General features: G+C 41.7%; 1 protein-coding gene across 4 annotated transcripts; it reads right to left on the bottom strand.

The window, feature by feature from the left end:
• Window positions 1-53: 53 nt before the first annotated feature.
• LOC123714255 (rho GTPase-activating protein 4-like) lies at window positions 54-17,524 on the bottom strand. Of its 4 annotated transcripts, XM_045668568.1 has the most exons (9): window positions 16,706-16,827; window positions 12,373-12,577; window positions 11,127-11,686; window positions 10,380-11,051; window positions 9,539-10,302; window positions 9,352-9,471; window positions 1,163-1,187; window positions 672-790; window positions 54-607 (listed from the first exon to the last, which is right to left on the bottom strand). In XM_045668568.1, the coding sequence occupies exons 2-9, from the start codon at window positions 12,437-12,439 to the stop codon at window positions 334-336; spliced, it is 2,601 nt and encodes an 866-aa protein (XP_045524524.1). In that variant the 5' UTR covers window positions 12,440-12,577; window positions 16,706-16,827; the 3' UTR covers window positions 54-333. The 4 variants fall into 4 exon arrangements, with proteins under 4 accessions (XP_045524524.1, XP_045524450.1, XP_045524603.1 ...); XM_045668494.1 differs by lacking the exon at window positions 12,373-12,577 and having other exon boundaries at window positions 16,706-17,524; XM_045668720.1 differs by lacking the exons at window positions 1,163-1,187; window positions 12,373-12,577 and having other exon boundaries at window positions 466-607; window positions 16,706-17,524.
• Window positions 17,525-19,435: the final 1,911 nt, after the last annotated feature.

The following is a 19,435-nucleotide window of genomic DNA, read 5'->3' as shown; positions in this document are numbered from 1 at the left end:
TTACCAGTGGCGTGTTTCATTCGATGTGGGGAGAGGAGGACAAAGACGGCGAGTGATTTAGTTGAGTTTATTCGTACAAAAATATATTAACCTACGCGCGATACAAAAGTCACGGCTCGCGTACAAAATTGCCGCGGAGGGCGATGCGAATATAATCTCAAAATGGCAACTCACTCGTCTCGTCGGAGGCGAGGCGGGCGTCGTTAAAGCTTACAGGTAGCACTTAATTAATTAAACATTGTAAATGCGGTCGTCCGACGCGTCGGAGTCGATTCGTCAGAGGAAGGGGGCGTTGTGCGCTGAGAGTGATGTGTGACTTGGAGAGCCGACGGCCTAGTCCTCCGCGTCGTCGGGGGGCGCCGGCCGGGAGGGCGGCGGGCGCGCCGGGTGCGGCGTCGGACGGCGCAACAGGGCCGGCTTTGCGGCGAGGGCGGGCTTCAGCGAGCCCCCGGTCAGCGTGAGCTCGGCGAACTTGGCGGCGACGCGCAGCGTGTTGCGCGCGGGCACGGGGCTCGCGGGGGGCGGCGGGTCGGCGGGCGAGGGGCCGGCGGCGCGGCGTCTCGCCGGCAGGTCTAGCACCAGGTCGGGCGTGCTCTCGGCCAACCGCCTGCGACGAGAGCGCGTTTAGATCGAATCGTTCGGGACGTCGACGAGCGAAGCGAGACACTCACGCTTCGGTCCCCGGCGGCGCTAGGGCGGCGGAGACGGGGTCGTCGACGGACGCGGGCGACGCTCGCGGCTGCCCTCCGTCGATGCGCTCGGGAGCGAAGCCGCTCCGTGACCTGGATTCCTTTATAAAAACCTTTATATCGTTCCGGACGCTCGGACGCTCGTCGACCGATGAAAAATATGTATTTTATTTATCCATTACTGACATTTTGACAAAAAGCGATGAATTCGTACAAATAATTACACAAATGATCGACCGTTCGATAAGCGAGTAAGCGACTCGAAGACAACTTGCAAACCACATTACCGAAAAGGCGAGCGCATCTTTTCACACAATAGATGCCAGTAGTGAAGAGGACGTCGGACGTATTACGGGGTGTGGGGTGAGCGTAGGGTGAGTGTGGGGTGATTTTGGGGTGAGTGTGGGGTGAGTGTGGGCTGAGTGTGAAGTGTACGATAGATGGACGGAGTGTGGGGCGTGTCGAGGGTGTACCTGGGCGAGGTCTTCCGACGGGCACCTGCGGACAATGGGGCTGCGTTACTCTGCGCTCTCCGGATCCAACTTCCGGAGACTCGGGCAGAAAGCCGATCTCACTCTTAACTCGTAGGAAACAGAACAAAACATTACAATTCAACTTTCTCGCGGTGAGTGTGAATGTGAAATCGGCTCTCTGCGTCTGCTTTTATATGATCACTGTGCTAATATGTCTAATTGAATCATTTTTGAGATAGAGAACTAAATGTTTGCTTTTTTCTGAAGTTGTTTCCTCTTTATTTGAAAGTCTATATTATAGCACGGTTCCTTTTGTCACAAATAATGACTTTAGAGTTAATGGCAGTGGTACAATCCACGTAAGCGGTTTAAATGTACCGAAGCACACCCAGAATTATTTCACCACGAAGACTTTACAAAGAAGTACTTAATTATATTGATACCATTATGTAAATTGACGTACGTCATTTGCCGGTAGCGATTTAAAGACACAAGTCGAAAAAGTGCTCTAAACAAAAACAAAAAATGGGCGGTAAAAGCGGTACTGTTGTGTTGTGCGTCGCTTCCTGAAATATTTATATAACTAGTCTGGCCATAAATACTGTTCAGCCGTATGTTCGTATATCGTACTATCAACAGATACAACAACACACTGTCAAAGACCTATTGGGTTGCGAAGCTCTGATAATAACGAGGTGGGGAAAGCGGCTATAGATTTTAAAAAATATAAAAAACACTGTGCCATAGACATACCCGAGCGCGTCAGATTTTCTATGGGGGTATTATTGTTAAGCCTTTATTGCTGACTATAATATATTAACACTTATTTACGGTACATAAGAAAATCTTAAGGCGCAAGTTGAATATCGATGGGGGTATTAAGTGAACTTAAAACAAAGCTCTTATCTAATAATCTGACGATTTGGATGTGACGCAGTCGCGGCCGTTATTAGAATGTGCAAAAATCGCCATTTTGACTACCACTACTATACTACTACTACACTCATAATAATACATATATGGTACATTTTAGTTTATAAAAAAAATAATAGTAGTAGTAATAAGTCGTACACCTAGCGGCATCTGGTGAGTTATGTAAGTCACATGTATTGGTTAAATGTCTTTCAATAAATAAGTTCAGTTAGTTTCAAGTCAATCAACAGACGCACATTGTTTCATTAAGTTATGGGCCCAGATTTATGTCCTTTAAAGTGTTTTAGCTAATTATCGTTAAAGTTTAAAAGTTACCAAGTTATTTAATAGTGTAATAATAGATAGCAGTATATGGATAATTAGATTAGCTAGCTTAGGCGCTCAATTTTTTGGATTGCATGCAGCAAGATTAAAATGGCGACAAATTACATTATCAATGTAGCGAAGTTAAGAGGCGGAGTGAATGGGTATTTGCAGCGGAAAACTTCGTAATCCTAGAAGGTATGATGAAGTACATCAAACCATACAGTACATTTATTACGAAAAAGAAGGTCAAATTACTATATTAGGTCCTTACATATGAAATTGACGTTTTGTCGAACTGGCCACTTTGATCTCAAATACCTCCTCTTTGGTTAGGAATTTCAAATTCAAAGTTGTACAGCTATTTACTCATGTATTTGTGCTTCGATGACCGTCATTCATTTGTTTTTTTCTTCTGTTTTTTTCTGTTTGCGTCACTCATTTTACAAAATGGAAAACTTAAAGTATCGCATTATTTACGAGTACGAGTTCCGCCGTGGCACTAGTGCTGCGGAAACGACTCGAAGGGTGAATGATGTGTATGGCGGTCATGTTGCAAAAGAAAACACAGTTCGTTTTTGGTTCCAACGTTTTCGTTCTGGAAATTTCGACCTGCAGAACAAGCCCCGTGGACGGCCTGAGACCCAAGTTGATAATGAAGTATTGAAGGCTATTGTGGAAGCGGATCCATCGTAAACCACGTCCGAGTTAGCTGCAGGCTGCGGTGTTAGTGATAAAACTGTTTTAATTCACTTGAAGCAAATTGGGAAGATTAAAAAGCTTGAAAGGTGAGTACCTCACGAATTGACTAAAGCAAACCGGCAACGGGCGTCGACTGCTTCGTTACATTACTGAACTGGCACAATAATAAAGGTATTTTAAACCGAATCATTACCTGTGATGAAAAATGGATTCTTTACGATAATCGGAAGCGCTCAGCGCAATGGTTGGATCCTGGCCAGCCAGCTAAATCCTGCCCCAAGCGAAAATTAACTCCAAAAAAGTTACTTGTAAGCGTTTGGACTAGTGCCGGTATTGTTCATTGCAGTTTTCTCAAATCTGGCCAGACTGTTACGGCTGATGTCTATTGTCAGCAATTGCAAACCATGATGGAAAAGCTAGCGGCTAAACAACCAAGGCTGGTCAATCGCTCCACGCCACTGCTGCTTCACGACAACGCTAGAACACACACTGCACAACAGACGGCCACCAAATTAGAAGAGCTTCAATTGGAATGTCTAAGACATCCTCCGTACTCCCCGGACCTTGCTCCAACAGATTACCATTTTTTTCGAAATTTGGACAGCTTCTTGCAAGGGAAAAAATTTAACTCTGATGGGGCAGTCCAAATCACCTTCACAGATTTTATTGATTCCCGTCCGACTGGTTTTTTTAGTAAAGGGATCAATGAACTACCTATGAGATGGCAAAAGTGCATAGAGAACAATGGTTCATACTTTGATTAATTAAATATATTATATTTAAAAATATTCGACTTTTTGTTCCTCCCATGCAAAACGCCAATTTCATATGTAAGGACCGAAATAGTAGCCGACAAAACAAAAGTGCCGATTGTGTGTTCCGGCAATGTAAAGATATCTACCATATAATCCTTAACGGATTGCAATTTTGATGTGGACATAAAATATGTCATTTGACAACTAACTTATTACCGGAAAGGTACACTAGTTGCTTACGCATTATTGAAAAATGGAGTTTACGACTTCAAGAAAATATGTCGGCAGCAGCGATCATATCTGGTGAGCTCTGGCAACGCAGGCTGGGACATGTAAACAGTCAATGTCTGAATAAAAGGCTGAATACCGTTGAAGGATTAACCTTGACAGAGGAAGTTGACATTACAAAGTCAACCTGTTCTGTGTGCTGTGAAGGTAAACAGGCTAGAATACCTTTTACTCATATTGGTAAGAGAAGTACAGAGGTGTTGAATATTATTCACACAGACGTCTCTAGTCCTATGGAGTGTGAGTCTAAATACTTTGTTTGATGATTTTAGCAAAATGCTATATTTATTTTCTGAAAAACAAGAATGATGCCTTCAACAGCTTTTACATATAGAACAGATAAGAATTATTAGAAGTGACAATGGATGAGAACTTTGCAATGCTGAATTTAATAATTACTTAAAGAAAATGGGAATAACTTATCAAATTACATGACCATACACGTCTAACCAGAAGGGTCTATGTGAGAGGATGAACAGTACTTTAGTTGAGAAGGCGAGGTGCATGCTTTTTGATAGACAGTTAAGCAAAATGTTCTGGGCTGAAGACACAAACACAGTGGTATATTTGCACAATCTCACAGGTTTGTTCGTATAACAAGGAAACACAGCTTATGAACTATGGCATAGTGTTAAGCCAGATATAAGTCATCTTGGAGATTTTGGCAGCATGGTAATGTACACATAGCTAAAGAAAAGAGACGAAAATGGGATAAAAAAAGCCAAAAAGGGTATTTTAGTGGGCTATGCTAATGGAAGCAAAGGCTATAGAGTGTATGATCCAGTTAAGAATGTGATAATAACTACTTGAGATGTGTTAGTTGTTGAGAAAGACAACCTACCATAGAAGTAATAGAAAAGGAGAATGTAAATGAAACAATTAAAGATACAGAACAGCCATCTTCAGTGAGGGATATGGAGGAAAAACTGTCTGATACTCTTACACTACATGAAAAGTCTACAAATGACTCTTGACTCTGAGTATGCACCCAGTGAGTATGAAGATGTAGAAAAAAGTTTACAGGAAACTGTTACCACTACAAGAAAAGTTAGAAATAGAAAACAACCTGGTTTCAGTAGCCAACAAAATTTCTACCTTCCAGAATCTGGAGATTTAACATTGCAGGAGGCGCTGCCTAGACATGAAAAGGAGTATTGGTAAAAAGCATTCAAGGAAGAACTTCAATGTTTTCAAGACAATCAAGCTTGGGAGTTGGTTGATGCTCCAAATAGTGGTTTGTGGTTCAGTGTAAATGGGTTCTAAAGAAAAAGTATGATGTGGACGGTTATATCGTTGTAAAGTTTTATATAGTGCGCTTTTATGGCAAACGGTTTCACTTAGAGACATGATGTCGACTACAATGAAACATTCTCTCCAGTGGTTCGATATTCTACCTTAAGATTATTGTTTGTTTTGACAGTAACATTAGATTATAAAACAAAACAGATGTAAAACAGCTTTTTAAATGGACATCTTGAAGAAGATACTTTTATGCAAAAACCAGATTGTTTTGGTGATTTAAACAATGGTAAAGTCTTAAAAGTTAAAAAGGGCTAATTATGGCCATAAAACAGTCTACAATAATGTGGTATAAAAAGATTGAGGACTGTTTATATAGCATTGGTTATGAAAAATCTAAATATAAACCTTATTTGTTTATTGATTTCATTATATTTTCTAATGATTGTAATGAAGTAATAATTTAAATAAATATTAAAGATTTAGGTACTATTAAACAATGTTTGGGTATGCAAGTTGAGTGCAGTAAAAATTCGGTAATATTAGACCATGAGGGTTGTTAAGTAAATTTAAAATGTTGTATTGTCACACATTAAATACACTAATGGAATGTAAACTCAATTTCAGTACAGATAACAAATGTGTCATTACCGTACCATGTCAATGTCTGTTTTAACTCGCCCTGATATAGCATATTCAGTTATTTATATGAGCCAATTTAATAAATGTTTTACTAAAGAACATTGGCAACATGCGAAAAGAATTTTGAGGTATTTAAAAAAGACTAAATATGAATCAAAACTTAAATCTGAAATAATTGGTTATGTCAGCATCAATTGGGGCAGAGATCTTATTAGTAGGGGGTCATATATGGGTTATGTTTGAATTATCAGGTGCTGCAATATCTTGGGAAAGCAAAAAACAAAAGGTTGTTACACTGTCTAGTACAGAGGCAGAGTATATAGGGATCTCAGAGAATTGTAAAGAAGCTATTTACTTACAAAACTTGCAATGTGAAATTACTAACAATTTATATACTATTATTCGGTACAATGACAATCAAAGTGCACAAAAATTGTTATCGAATCCTGTTTTTCATAACAAATCTAAACATATAGATATAACATTTCATTTTTGTAAAGAGATTATTGCTTAAAATTTGGTAAATGTCCAATACCTATGTACAGCTGATTTGCGCACAAAAAGATTAAGTTCAATTGAGCATAAAGCTTTTGTGAATGCTCTGGGCTTAGTTAAAAAAATAACTTACTTGTGTTATTTATATATAGTAGTTAGTTTATATAAAAATGATAGTAGTAGTAATAAGTAGTACACCTAGCGTCATCTAGTGAGTTATGTAAGTCACATGTAATAGTTAAATGCCTTTCAATAAATAAGTTCAGTTAGTTTCAAGTCAATCAACAGACACACATTGTTTCATTAGATCATCTTTAGGTCCTAGACGTGATGTCTGGGACATCTGTCGATTATCTGGAGGGATTCGTCTAATTTAAAAAACTTAATTGATTAATAAGCTCTGGAAATAGCAAAAAGTGTATGTTGTTCAAGTAGAACTTTTATTTATTTTATAACATTTTCTTTAAAAATGCTTTAAAAGAATGAAAAAGAATTAACCGGAAGAACCGGTTTACTTTGACGATATTCTAAAATATTTATAAATTTTTCTAGTGTTTCTAATTCATTCACTTTACGTTACTACTACTCATAGTTAATATTTTTATCGAATATAGGCATCATGCAGCCGCACGTATTAAACTTTATCGATGAAGTTTTCTTACTTCGCTTGTGGAAATCGATCCCCTTTCCTTACGTCACTTGCAAATTGTCAGATTAGTGAAATATACACTTATTAGCGTGTAATTAACTCACCCTACTTTAACCTACCGCTCTCGAGAATATCTCATGATTAATTTTTTTTACGAAGCTAAACCTTTTTCCTTGACGGGCGGCCATATATATGGCGCTCATATTTGTTGGAGGTACTTCACTGAGTACAAAGTATTACCCTGTATATTAATCAGTCACGCTGTAGTAAATCCCGAAATTCCCGCTTGGGCTCCCCTACTATAAGGAACATTAATATAAAAAAAGTGTGAGCGTACAAAGTACACGTGTGAGAAGTAAAACTTCTCTGTAAATTAATGATTACTAAGGTTACACTCAATAAATTCCTTTTTATTGTAAAAATATAATTAATACATTAACCTTAGTTAATGAATTACCAAATACAAATAATTATGTTTTATTTATAACTTTAACTTGACTTCAAAAAGAAGATAGAGACGCGGAGTCATAGTACGAGTTTTAGCTTGTCATAAGGCTTGCAAAAAAACTCATTGTAGGCCTCCAGGAACAGGAAGATCAAGACTAAAAGGAAAAGTACCAAAAGATTTTCAATCTATCCGCTACCGTGGGGATTGTCAACTAGTCCTTTACAGTTCAGAAACGATGACGAAAATTGTAAAAACATTAACAGTTAAAACACTCCGAAATTAATTGAAAATGCAAACGCAAAATGGACCTATCGAGAGTCTAAGTGCGGAAACTGAGTCCACAAACATACACTCTGCATTGTCTATCATTGAAAACACTACTACAAATCGGCTGATATTAACAGCGATAGTTGATCTTATATGATTAATAAGTGAACCGACCGTGAGCTGCTCAAGCCGCGGAGGCTTCGGGTGCACAATTTTTGAAGATTTACGTAGTTCAATTGCATTCGGCGTAATATTACTTTATTTTTTAACAAGTTCACGTGAGCAGCTGCCGAACTATTTATGGAAATAGTTTCAGCCGGCGTACTACCACTTTTATTACCACTTCCGCAACCTCCCCATTCCACACGCACTTGACACTTGCTTCAGTTGTAAGTCATTCGAAATCTTTTGAAAGAGATGGCAAGCAATGCAATCGTCATAAAATCGGCGGATTTTACACGTGAAAGATATGTTACAACAAATTAACTATAGTTTCACAAAATACATACAAGAACATCATAGTTATGGCTGATTTCAATGGATGTAGACATCCTGGCGAAGAGAACAGTGTACGAAACTTCGGCTATAGCCCGAGAAGTAAAAGTGGAGATTTGTAAGAGCTACCATACAATGTACTGATCTAAAGAAAAATAAACAGAAACCACACAAAAACATTTGTTTGTTGCCCGACAGCAAAGCCAAAACAAGATAAAAGAAAAATATGCCAAGGAAGTAAAATAAACACTTGGAACTCTCTGCTACTCTCCTGCTCTCCCCGAAAATCAGCAAGAAACAGATTGGAAAAGAAAATCAAAAACTAATGGAACAAACAACTCTTTAAACTTGGAAAAAACAAACAAAACCTAAAATAAGTAAGTAAGGAAAAACAAATAAAAGTTGTTGTGAATAATCGGCTTGTCAGATGAAATTCAAATTTTGCAAATCGTTTGAGACCGTTGAACTCTTCTAATTCATCAAGGAAACGAGATAACCTGCAGTACAGATTGTACGTACTTTGCAGTGAAAATAAAATGAAAATCTTAAATGGCCGCCAACCAAATGAATAAGTTAAGTACAATGAGAATTATGTATTAAAATGAAAAACTATAAACTTGAAAAAAAGGAGTATGAGGAGAGCGTAGTGATGACTGGTACATCGGATTATCGGACATTATCGGATTTTCGTTTGCTTATCAGGTTAATCATATTATTTGTAGGAACGAATTTGGTCTAATTTGGTCTATTTGTCGGTATAAAAATAAATATAAATAATCAGTCTATTTGTGTAATATGTGATGATGAGCCAGAACTTTTGCTCAAATGAACAATATGAAACGGTTTCGGACTCTAGAATGTGGAAAAAATCAATAATTTTTCAGCAAAAGGCTGCTTACGACTCGATAATAATAGTCGGATAGCGAGAAGTGCGAGAGGAAGAGGAAGACGGTGACCGGCACCGAGTACGCACCCCGCGTCGTCTTCGGCGAGAGGCTCCTCGTCTTCGTCGTCGTCGTCCAGGTCGTCGACGTCGCTCGGCTCCGTCTCGGCCGCCGCTTCGGCACCCGCGCCGTCCGCCTCGTCGGCCTCCCTGCGACAGACGAGGATGGCGTCAGAGGCCCGGGCGAGGCGTCCGGCCGACGGAGGGCGGTACTCACCCGGGAGAGGTGTGCGCCGGCTCGGGAGGCACGTAGAGCGCGTGCGGAGCGATGTCCTGCGGGAACACGTCGCGGTGCAGCAGGATGGTGCGCTTCACGAGCTCGTTGACGAGGTTCTGGGCCGTCACCTGCTCGCCGCCCTCGCCCCAGGCGGGCAGCAGCGTAGGCCCGAGACAGATGGCGAGATTCCACGCGTCCATCATGTTCCGGTCGCTGTGCTCCGCCAGATGCGCCAGAAAGGCGAACAGATAGCGCAGCACGAGCAACGCCGGGCGCGGCAACGCCGCCAGCTCCTCGCGGAGCCTCGCCGCGAACGCCGCGTCGTCGGGGACGGCGGCGGCGCGCACGAGGCGCTCCCGCAGCTGCGGCGGCACCAGCGGCGGCCGCAGCTCGCGCAGGTACAGCTTGAGCAGGCCGCAGACCGAATTCATGTCGGACGCGTCGCGCACGTCCGCCAGCGGGTCCTCACCGCGCTCGAAGGCGGCGCGCAGCGCCTGCATCTCCACCTGCGAGCCGGACACGCGGAAGACGCCCTGCTGCCGCAGACCGTACCCGGCGATGACTCGCACGCAGGACACGAGCGGCGTCGGCAGCGCGTCGTCCAGCGGCGCCGCGAACTGGCCGCGCCGTCCGCCGCGCCTCACGCCCGCCACCGGAGACCGACCGCCGCCCGAGACGCCGCCCAGAAGGCGCTCGCGCACGGCCGCCGCCTTGCTCTCGAGGCGAGCCAGCCTGCCCGCGCACGACACGTACGACCGGAACTTCTTTGAACGGCCATTTAACGCTCTCGTGAGTCTGGGTCTCCGTCACGCGCAGCTATTACTAAAAGTGCGATACTGACGGCCAAGTAGTAGTCTTCCTGATCCTTCCTGGGCGCGTCGTCCTCGTCGTCGTCGGCGGGCGCCGGCCGCGCGGCGGGAGCGGCGGCGGCGCCGAAGAGCCCGGTCACGTCCCAGCAGGCGTCGGGGCCCTCCATCTGGCGCACGAGCTCCGCCTCGGCGGCGTCGAGCGTCTTGGCGTGCTCGCGACACTCGGCACGCAGCGCGCGCGCCGCCGCCTCGAGCTGCGTCAGCCGCGCGGCGAGCTCGCGGCGCAAAGCCTCGGCCGCCTCGTCCTCGTCGGGCGCAGCGCCGTCGAGCAGCTCCTTCATCGCGGCGTCCTGCCGCGAGGGGGACTCGCCCGCGTAGGGCAAGGGCCTGGGTGGCGCGAAGGCGGCCGGATGTGCGGCGACCACGCGCTGCCGGTCGCCGACGGCGTCGAGCGACTCGGCGGTGGCGAGCAGCGCCTGCGCCGCCCCGGACAGAGCGGCGGCGCGCGCGCGTTCGGCGGCGGCGGCGCATCGCACGGCGCGCCCGACCACCTCCTCGTAGCCGGTCTCGCTGCACAGCATAATGTCGGCGATGTCGTCGAGGTAATAGCGCTGCAGCGTAGCGTTGGCCGCTTCGAGGCTCAACACGTACTCGGCCCGGGCCCGCAGAGCCTTCGCCCGCGCCTCGGCGTGTCGACTGCGACGCTGCAGAGGCCCGCGTTAATAACATCTGTTTCTCGATTTTTTAATACAACGGGAGGAGAGAGGACGTTCGGTCACCTTGTCGAGTTCCTTCTCGAGGGCCTTGACCTTTTTGTTCCGCGGCGGGTCGGCGGCGGCGAGCGCCTGGCGCGCGGTGTGCGCGTGACGCAGCTTGAGCGCGGCGGCTCGCCAGTCGTGCGCGGCGGCGGCGTGCGCCTTGCCGGCGGTGGCCGCCTCGGCGAGAGCGGCGGCGATGTCCTCCTGTCGCTCGGCGACGAGGTCGCGGCACTTGCGGTGCAGACGTAGCACGTCGTCCGCGGCGCGATGCAGACGCGCGGCCAGCGGCCCGCCGTACAGGTCCGCCAGCGCGGCGTGATCGCGGGCCAGAGCACGCGTGGCGTCGAGGGCGGCCTGCCAGCAAGCGTAGGCTCCGGCCAGCGGCCACTGCTCTCGCTTGTGGCGCTGGTCGCGGTGGCGCTGGGCTGCCGCGCGCGCTAACTTGTCGAGCGCGCGCGCGTATTCGTGTTCGAGATCTGCGCGCCGACGGCAGTAGTCGCCCAGCTCGGCCGCGACGCCGGCCGCCGCGTCGGCGCGCCCCTCCACCGCTCTCGCTTGCTCCGCCAGCTGAGTCCTAATATCTGCAAATATGTAATTTATTAGCATTTTAGCACGGTTGAAATCACAACAGGTGGGACGACGTTCATCGAGGCGAACCTTCACGGTCCTCGAAGCCCCTTCTTGCCCACAACTACGTAAATAATGATGACCTTTAATTATTTTTAGTCTCGACCTTATATAATACATACATTGTGATTATGTTAAGTATATATGTGGTTAATGTACAGTAATTACACAAAGCAAACACATAAAGATTCAAGTGTTTTGATATATATATAAGATAGGTATATGATATAAGACATTCCTCTTCCTAAAGTATGCACCAAATTGTAGATATATATATAATTGTAGATTACGATTTTTATTGTCGTTAAGGCATTCGTACTAGCAGCTTCATTACATTTTATTAATTTAATTTAAAATTATTTTTAAATGATTTTGTTTTTATCTCGACATTTTCAGTAAAGGCGGGAACGACCAATTACTGCTTTGTTTAGATCGAATTAACAGGAAAGCATTATATTACATTTGGCAGCTATTGAGCATTGGTTAACAAAGCTACTGAGCAGCCACTCCAGCACAAGTCCACCCCATCATTTCTATATGCAGGACAAATCAGTAAGCGAAAACGGAATCGACTTGAATAAAATGTAAACCAGTTTAATTCGAAATCGCGTTACATTTAAACACACGATTTGCGGCGTACCGGGAAATGCATTAGCGACTTCGGGCGGACCCCAGTCGGGGCGCGGCTGCACTATGCACTGGAACATGGTCGGACGCCGGACCTCCACTGACGCCGCGCAGCCTCCGAGGTTTCGCTAAACTACACCCCACTTCACGTGACCCCGCGAGTTTGCGCGCGCACAGGATATAAGGACTATTCTTCCTCGCGGCAACGGATGCACCGACTGCTAGATCAGACAGATAGACTACCTAAATATCCCAATTCGAAGTTCTAATGGAATAAACAGTGCGTTTCGATTTTGAAGCAACTCAATTTATAAAAACTTGTTTACGAATAGTTATTTGGAGACGGTAAGCTAAACGAACTCATCGCGAGTTTATTTGTATTTTGTAGAGACGCCGTACCGGAGACAAAGATTTCGCTTTATATTTATTTATGAAACATTGCTTCCATTGTTCAATTCCAAATGCAGAGCTCCGCATGCGGTTCACCATTGTACTTCAAACAAAATGTGCATTTAAATAAAGCTATTCTGTACGAGCAGTTCTAGGGAAGCCCAGTCCGAGTAATCGGTCAAAGTAGTCTGACAATAGAGTCGTTACGACCAAAATAGCCTCAACAATAGTGATGAGGTACAATGACGTATGAGGCCGGCGTCCTCGGCTCGCATTTACTTAGTCTGGCCATAAATGTTGTTCCAATTGAAAATTAACAATTAGAAATCTGTCATATTTATATTATTGGTCATTGGGTTTTCTCAATTTGGCGCCAATACATTGTACTATAATTTGCGATATTAAAATGGAGTGTGGTGAATAAAGAAAACCGAATCGCTTTACACCAAGTAGGTAAGGAGCCAAATGCAATTTTTTTAAAGATTCCATACGCTTGGTATTAGTAAAATGTTTGTGTACCGGGCTATTAATAGGTATAACGAGATGTCCTCTGTTCGTGACAGAAAATGATCTGGCCGTTCACGTAGTGTTCGTACGATAAAAGTGGTCAAAGCAGTAAGGGACAGAATTCGAAGAAATCCTGTCCGAAAGCAAAAGATTTTCTCTCGGGAGATGAAGCCTATAAGAGACGTCCTAGTAATTTCTTAACTGATAATTTAAAAAAGCATAGGGTGGTAAAACCGAAACAACTACTGAAGCGGCACGCAAAGGGAGGTCATAGCAAAATTTTGTTTGTTGAATTTTTTTAAAATTGAGTAACATTTTAAACAACAAAATATAAATATAACCATAAACATGGTTATATTCAGCTCAAAGCTCTAAGTTAGCTTTCTAATTAGTCGACAGAGTGCAACGTGGGCACTATCCGACTACAGTGATGTTTTGGTGGAGTATTAGCTATGAAGGAGTGACTGAGCCATACTTTTATGAAAAAGGTATCAAAACATCGGCACAAAATATGTATCAATATACCATTCTTGAGAAGGTATCAGTGAAGCCCCTTAACAACACCATGTTCAATACCCAAGAATGGTCCTTCCAGCAAGACTCGGTGCCGGGACATAAAGCTGGGTCTACGCAGTCTTGGTTGGAAACGAACGTTTGGAATTCATGATTGGTTAAGACTGGCTGTCGTGATTTGTGGTCAGTTTTAGAGGAGTACGGCTTGCTCTAAACTCCATGATAATTTGGAGTCCCTAACACAATCCTTACGATTGGCAGTGAAGAATTTTCCCATGAAAAGAGTGCGTGCTACTATTATTAACCGGCCTCAACGTTTAAAGGCTGTTTTGCAGCCAATGGAGACCACTTCGAATAAGCTCTTTATATTTTAAATTGTTTTATATTTTTGTATTAAAATAATACTTACACAATTACTTTTAAATTTGTAATAAATGTTCCATGATTTTTATCTCAAATGTAACTAGCAATTTATTTTAGTTAAGAGACACCGACTGTGTTTATAAAAAAAATGTTGTGTCCAAAAGTTTTAAACTATATTTACATTAAGCTAAGCTAGTTGTTACTCAATTATTTTATACAAAATATGCATGAAGTTCGCGTTACAAAAAAACAAGTTCAACATTTTCATTTCTCCTTTCGTTTTTGTCGGAGGAACGATGTGAAGTTAATATGAATCCGGGTTTTATTTAACACCATTTAATTAATGATTATTCTTTTATTACATCAACCAGCTGGCCTACTAATAAGACGGAGTTCCCTAAGTATTATAACATTTAATTCGTGTTTCACTTAGGGTGAAACACAACATAAAAACAAATTGTGCCATTGCTGACAATAGCAACTCGGACAAAATTCAATTTGATTTTTGATTACAATTCGGAGTACACACGGGGAAGCCGAGAGGCGCCAGGCGGCCGCAGGACTCATTCTAAATATAGCACACGTGAATCACGACGAAACCACCGGCCCTCGCCATTCGCCACCACGCCACGCCGCCATTGACAATGCGAATCAGTAAAATCACGAATTATCAACAACAGATATCAATTAATGAGATGGACAATTTGTTGTCATCTTATCGGTAAATCGGTTCATGTGATAATAGGTCTTCCTCGACAAATGGACCACACAAAGCAAAATCTTCTATTGATCTAAACATATAATAATAAAGTAAAATAGCGGAGTAGAAACAGCGTCTATTCGTTTAGGAATAAGCCACATGTACACGCAAACAGTATTAGATCAAAAAAATCTTATCTTGCAAGTGGATAAATAAATAAGTAGGCTTTTCGTCGGATTTTGGCTCTCAGACATGCGTTCTACTGTCACCAATTTCCTGTGATAACATAATATTGCTAAATTGAATTTATAGGTATTGCTCAATACGCAATTAATTTAATAAATTTTAATTCAGAAACGTATAATGTATCAATAAAGGAATTATTTCAACATGCCATACAACTTATTCTCTGTCTGCATTAGACATTAACCAGAATTTGTATGACTCGGGCAAGTCGAGAGTCGTGTTGTACGGCCGCCGCGACCGGAAACATTCACTGCGACGGAAATATTAATTTGATATCGCGGTCAAAGACAATGGGCTCACATCAGATTGTCGGATCACTGACGTTATTAAGTGGGTAAGTGGTGTTGATATCAAAATTGTTTCGCTCGGTTTGTAAATCTCGGATGGAATTGAGATTGTAAAAATCGAATGCTTCTAAATTTACATTTACTGCCAGTTCTCAAAGCGAGGGCCCAGAACGGCCGAGAACTGGCATTAAACTCTGTTTGCGAAGATGTATATAATGTAATCTGATCAAAATAATGTTTTATTTTAATCTTATCGCGGGAGTCGTAAATTACCACACGCAGGAAGACTGTTTGTGTGTGACGCGTGCGGCGAGGCGGGCGCGCAGGTGCAAAATGTTAGCTACCAGTCTCGACAGCCCACGCCTGATGGCCACCTTAACAATAGCAACGACTTGATAACAGCCATCAATTAACTGTTACTGCTGCAGCTGCCTTTCATATTGTCAGCATATAATGAGTGTATAACATGTGAATAATAAAAAACCAGCACCTTTTGGCCACCTGGCAACACCAGTAGCCAGATGGACTTATGAAATTGAGCTCTCCGACTTTGCACCATTTCTACACCTAAAAAGATCTCCACCATGTTTTTGGAAGATTTTGGAAACTCGACAAATTCAATTAAATATAATAAAAATAAAAGCATTTATAAAAATGGTTCGCAAAAATTACCTCATCAGAAATGGTTCAAGCATTTAGTTGCAACTCTCACATTTATATATATAAATATTGTCCATATATAAAAAGTACTCTTTTGTCTCATTCTCTCAAATTGAAGAGAGTACTGGATGGTATAGTAATCTCTGCCTGGTGGATCATTTAGGGTATTGAAAAGAATACCTTTCTTATTCTCTTTGTTGGTATTCTTATCCTATGCTTTAAAGTATTATTTTAAAAAAACTTTGCCTGAATCACTGCGAAATCTGAGTTGACACTACAAATATGTTTCTAATTATATGTAACTAACATGCCTTTACATCCTAGCAGCAACTAATAAACATTAATTACAATGTTAATAACAATTATTAATAATTACTGCACTAAATAACATCTATTTTTATACAACCACCCAGCCTAAAATATAAAGCCAATAGATATAAATAAGAGTTAGCAATATGTTTAATATTGATGTGCTAAATCATGCTATTCTATAGTTTTATGTTTAATGCATCCTACAATGTCTAGAATCTATGAGACAATATAATTAAATATATTTCAACCCTACAGCTACCCATAACTACCTATTGTGCTATTTTTGGAACTAAAAACCACCATTCCATCTTCAAATTTGTCAAATATACAATGCAATTAGATATTAAAATGGAAAACTAAATACATACTGTTAAAGGCGGCTAGTTTTCTGGTGGAACCGAGACGCTTCATCGGCGTGCGCGGCTCCAGGTCGCGTTCATCATAAGGCGCTGCCGCTGGAGGCTCCGCCGTGCTCGGCGTTGTTGCTTCCGATACCGACATTCTCACAATCTTACTTTAGAACACTGCACAATTTCACAACGTACTACGTGATTATTTTTTCATCACTTCCAAATACTTATGAGGGATCCATTCATCTAATAAAAGGTCGGCAAATAAACAAAAAATTCTTAAGTAGTCTCTTGGCGTTACATTTTACTATTTGAAGTTTAGCAATATTTCAATTAAGTTGATTATCATTACACTGACTCAATACATTAAAAATAGCAAAATCAGGCAAAAAGATTTAAATTTCCGACGCTAACTCAAAATTACGATTAAGTTTTTATATATAAAATAATGAAAAAGTAAAAGCCGAATTGAATTGCAACTTGCACACTGCACCACAGACACTGCACAAGCCAGTAGCCACAAGGGAGTAGGGAACTGGCGTAGAAAAAGTATCGATACCTCGGGATATCGATACCCTTAGGCATAGATACTGTGAGAAACGTTCCTGCTACTAACTTAGCGTTAGTGACTCTGGTTTTAAAGCCGGTCTTGAGTTCGATTCCCACACATAATGAATATTGATAAGCACATCATTTGTGTTCGGTAATGCGTGCCATTTATCAATAGATATGATCGAATTCACATATATAAATAAGTCTTTTAAACAGCAACAGTTCATCGGATCAGATAGCCGAGTGTGAAATGTGTGAGGTACTCGATACCTTCTGTTGTCGATACTTTTGATACACACAGATGAGTTCACACTTCATAGTATAGAATAAAATACTCGGATTGATTGCAACTCAGTGTTGCCAGATGGTTTCGACGACGTACCCCTAGACTAATTTGATTTCCCCTTAAAAATCCCCTAGGATGCCCGCACCAAGCGGATGGTAGCATGAGTGATGGCGCGATTCTTTAAAACGGCGGTCATATTGTGATTGTTGGGAAGTGAAAGGCATTATGCAAAGAATCTGTAATAGAAAACGGATTGAAGGGTTCAAGTTTTAATCGGTTTTTGCGATTGCGACCATTTTTACTAAGTGCTACCATTTAGTTCCAAAATCAGGAACGTGATATACAATAACAAGAAAACTGTACTTGGTGTTTTTGAAATTTCACCTAAAAAAACCCTCAAATATTATTTCTCCCTATTCTGCCACTTGTTAGTGGCTTGAGAAACCCCTAAATCTAGGGGGAACAGAGTCCACACATACTAGGGGGAAATCCTCTGATCTGGAAACACTGTTGCAACTGCGGAAGCGTTGCTGCATCTGACACAGGACAAGACACACTTAAAGAGACTGACGGCCAAAAACGATAGAAAGGCACTAAAATAATAAATTATATTCTGTTTTATGCTTTCCTCTTCTTAAGTCTGTGCCCAAAATAATGTTATGTAAACAAAGGTTAAAAAGTATTGTACCACAATATTTTACTAATATTAAAATTTTCTAAATGTTAGCGTTACACTTACTTTAATAATAGTATATGTTATTTTTTTTATTCACAAAAATGTTTCGACATATCGTACAAGCTGCAAAACCTGTGAGATCTAAATTGGTTAGTAAATGTGACAAACGTCTGATTATATTTTAACGTGCTCGCTGCCTGTTATAAATAATATGATTAATGAATAATCAAATTTATAACAGATACGTGCAGTGGGTGGAAGCGGCAGTGCGTTTGAAAATAATAGAATTACAAAAGAACAACAACTCACAGATGCATTGAAGAGAGCAATGCCTGGCATTTCATATGTGAGTGTAGAAGATATATCTGGAGGTTGTGGAGCTATGTATGAGGTAAGCAGCAAACATAAGTTTGGGTAAACACATAAATGGGTTTGGCGCATTACTGTTCTGTGTTTAATATACTACTTACATTGTTTTAATTCCAACATTATTAAGTCAAAATTTGTATATTTTCAGATAAGTATAGAAGCAAAGGAGTTTATTGGTTTATCAAGAGTGAAACAACACAGGCTCGTAACTGAAACCTTAAAAACTGAAATAGCAGAAATGCATGGTATTAGAATCCACACAACTCCATCAACTAAACACTAGAAATCACCATTTTAAAATAGAGTGTAACTATGCACTGGCTGTGTTAATATAATGTTCATTAAACAATAACCATTTTGTTTTATTTTGTATGTGCACAACTACTTGCTATAACCAACCATGACCCAGACCTTTATTTTAAAAAAGCTGAAAGATTTTCTGTGTATGCCTCCAAGACTAGTAAGAATAATGACTCTATAGTTTGGATTGTGGTTACTGGGTTGCGAAATAGGTAGTAAAGCTGTGTAAAATTGTAAGTGTTAAATTCATTCAAGTATAAGGTTAATTCTTTTAATTTTGTTCAGAAAAACTTTAGTAATCACTTTATCTATTGCCGGACACACTTAACAGGTGCTTCTCCCTACTAGACACACTTAAATTGTAATAAATGATTATTTTTGAAGAGAAAGTTACCTGAATAGCCAGACAGTTTTAATGATTTAACATTGTTCCAGATACATTAAGAGTAGATATGTGGGTGTATGAGGTAGCTACTTTTCAATCCAGTGCAAGTGATATAGGGAGCTTAGTCAAATTATTTTTTTTAAATTACGTTCATAGCAATGTTAAACAAAGTAAAAAAAA

The sequence above is a fragment of the Pieris brassicae genome, chromosome 1, assembly GCF_905147105.1.
Source record: "Pieris brassicae chromosome 1, ilPieBrab1.1, whole genome shotgun sequence".
In the NCBI taxonomy this organism is placed as follows: domain Eukaryota; kingdom Metazoa; phylum Arthropoda; class Insecta; order Lepidoptera; family Pieridae; genus Pieris; species Pieris brassicae.
The sequence above is the reverse complement of the archived record's forward strand: the minus strand, read 5'-3'. Positions and strand labels throughout refer to the sequence as shown.

Excerpts from the sequence above, each read along its gene's own strand:
- LOC123714255 (XM_045668494.1), bottom strand. The coding sequence starts at position 16,838 with ATGTCGGTATCGGAAGCAACAACGCCGAGCACGGCGGAGCCTCCAGCG. Across the intron at positions 11,687-16,705 it reads AAAACTAGCCGCCTTTAACA|ATATTAGGACTCAGCTGGCG; the intron begins GTATGTATTTAG and ends ACATATTTGCAG. Across the intron at positions 10,303-10,379 it reads AGGAAGACTACTACTTGGCC|AAGTTCCGGTCGTACGTGTC; the intron begins GTCAGTATCGCA and ends GGCCGTTCAAAG.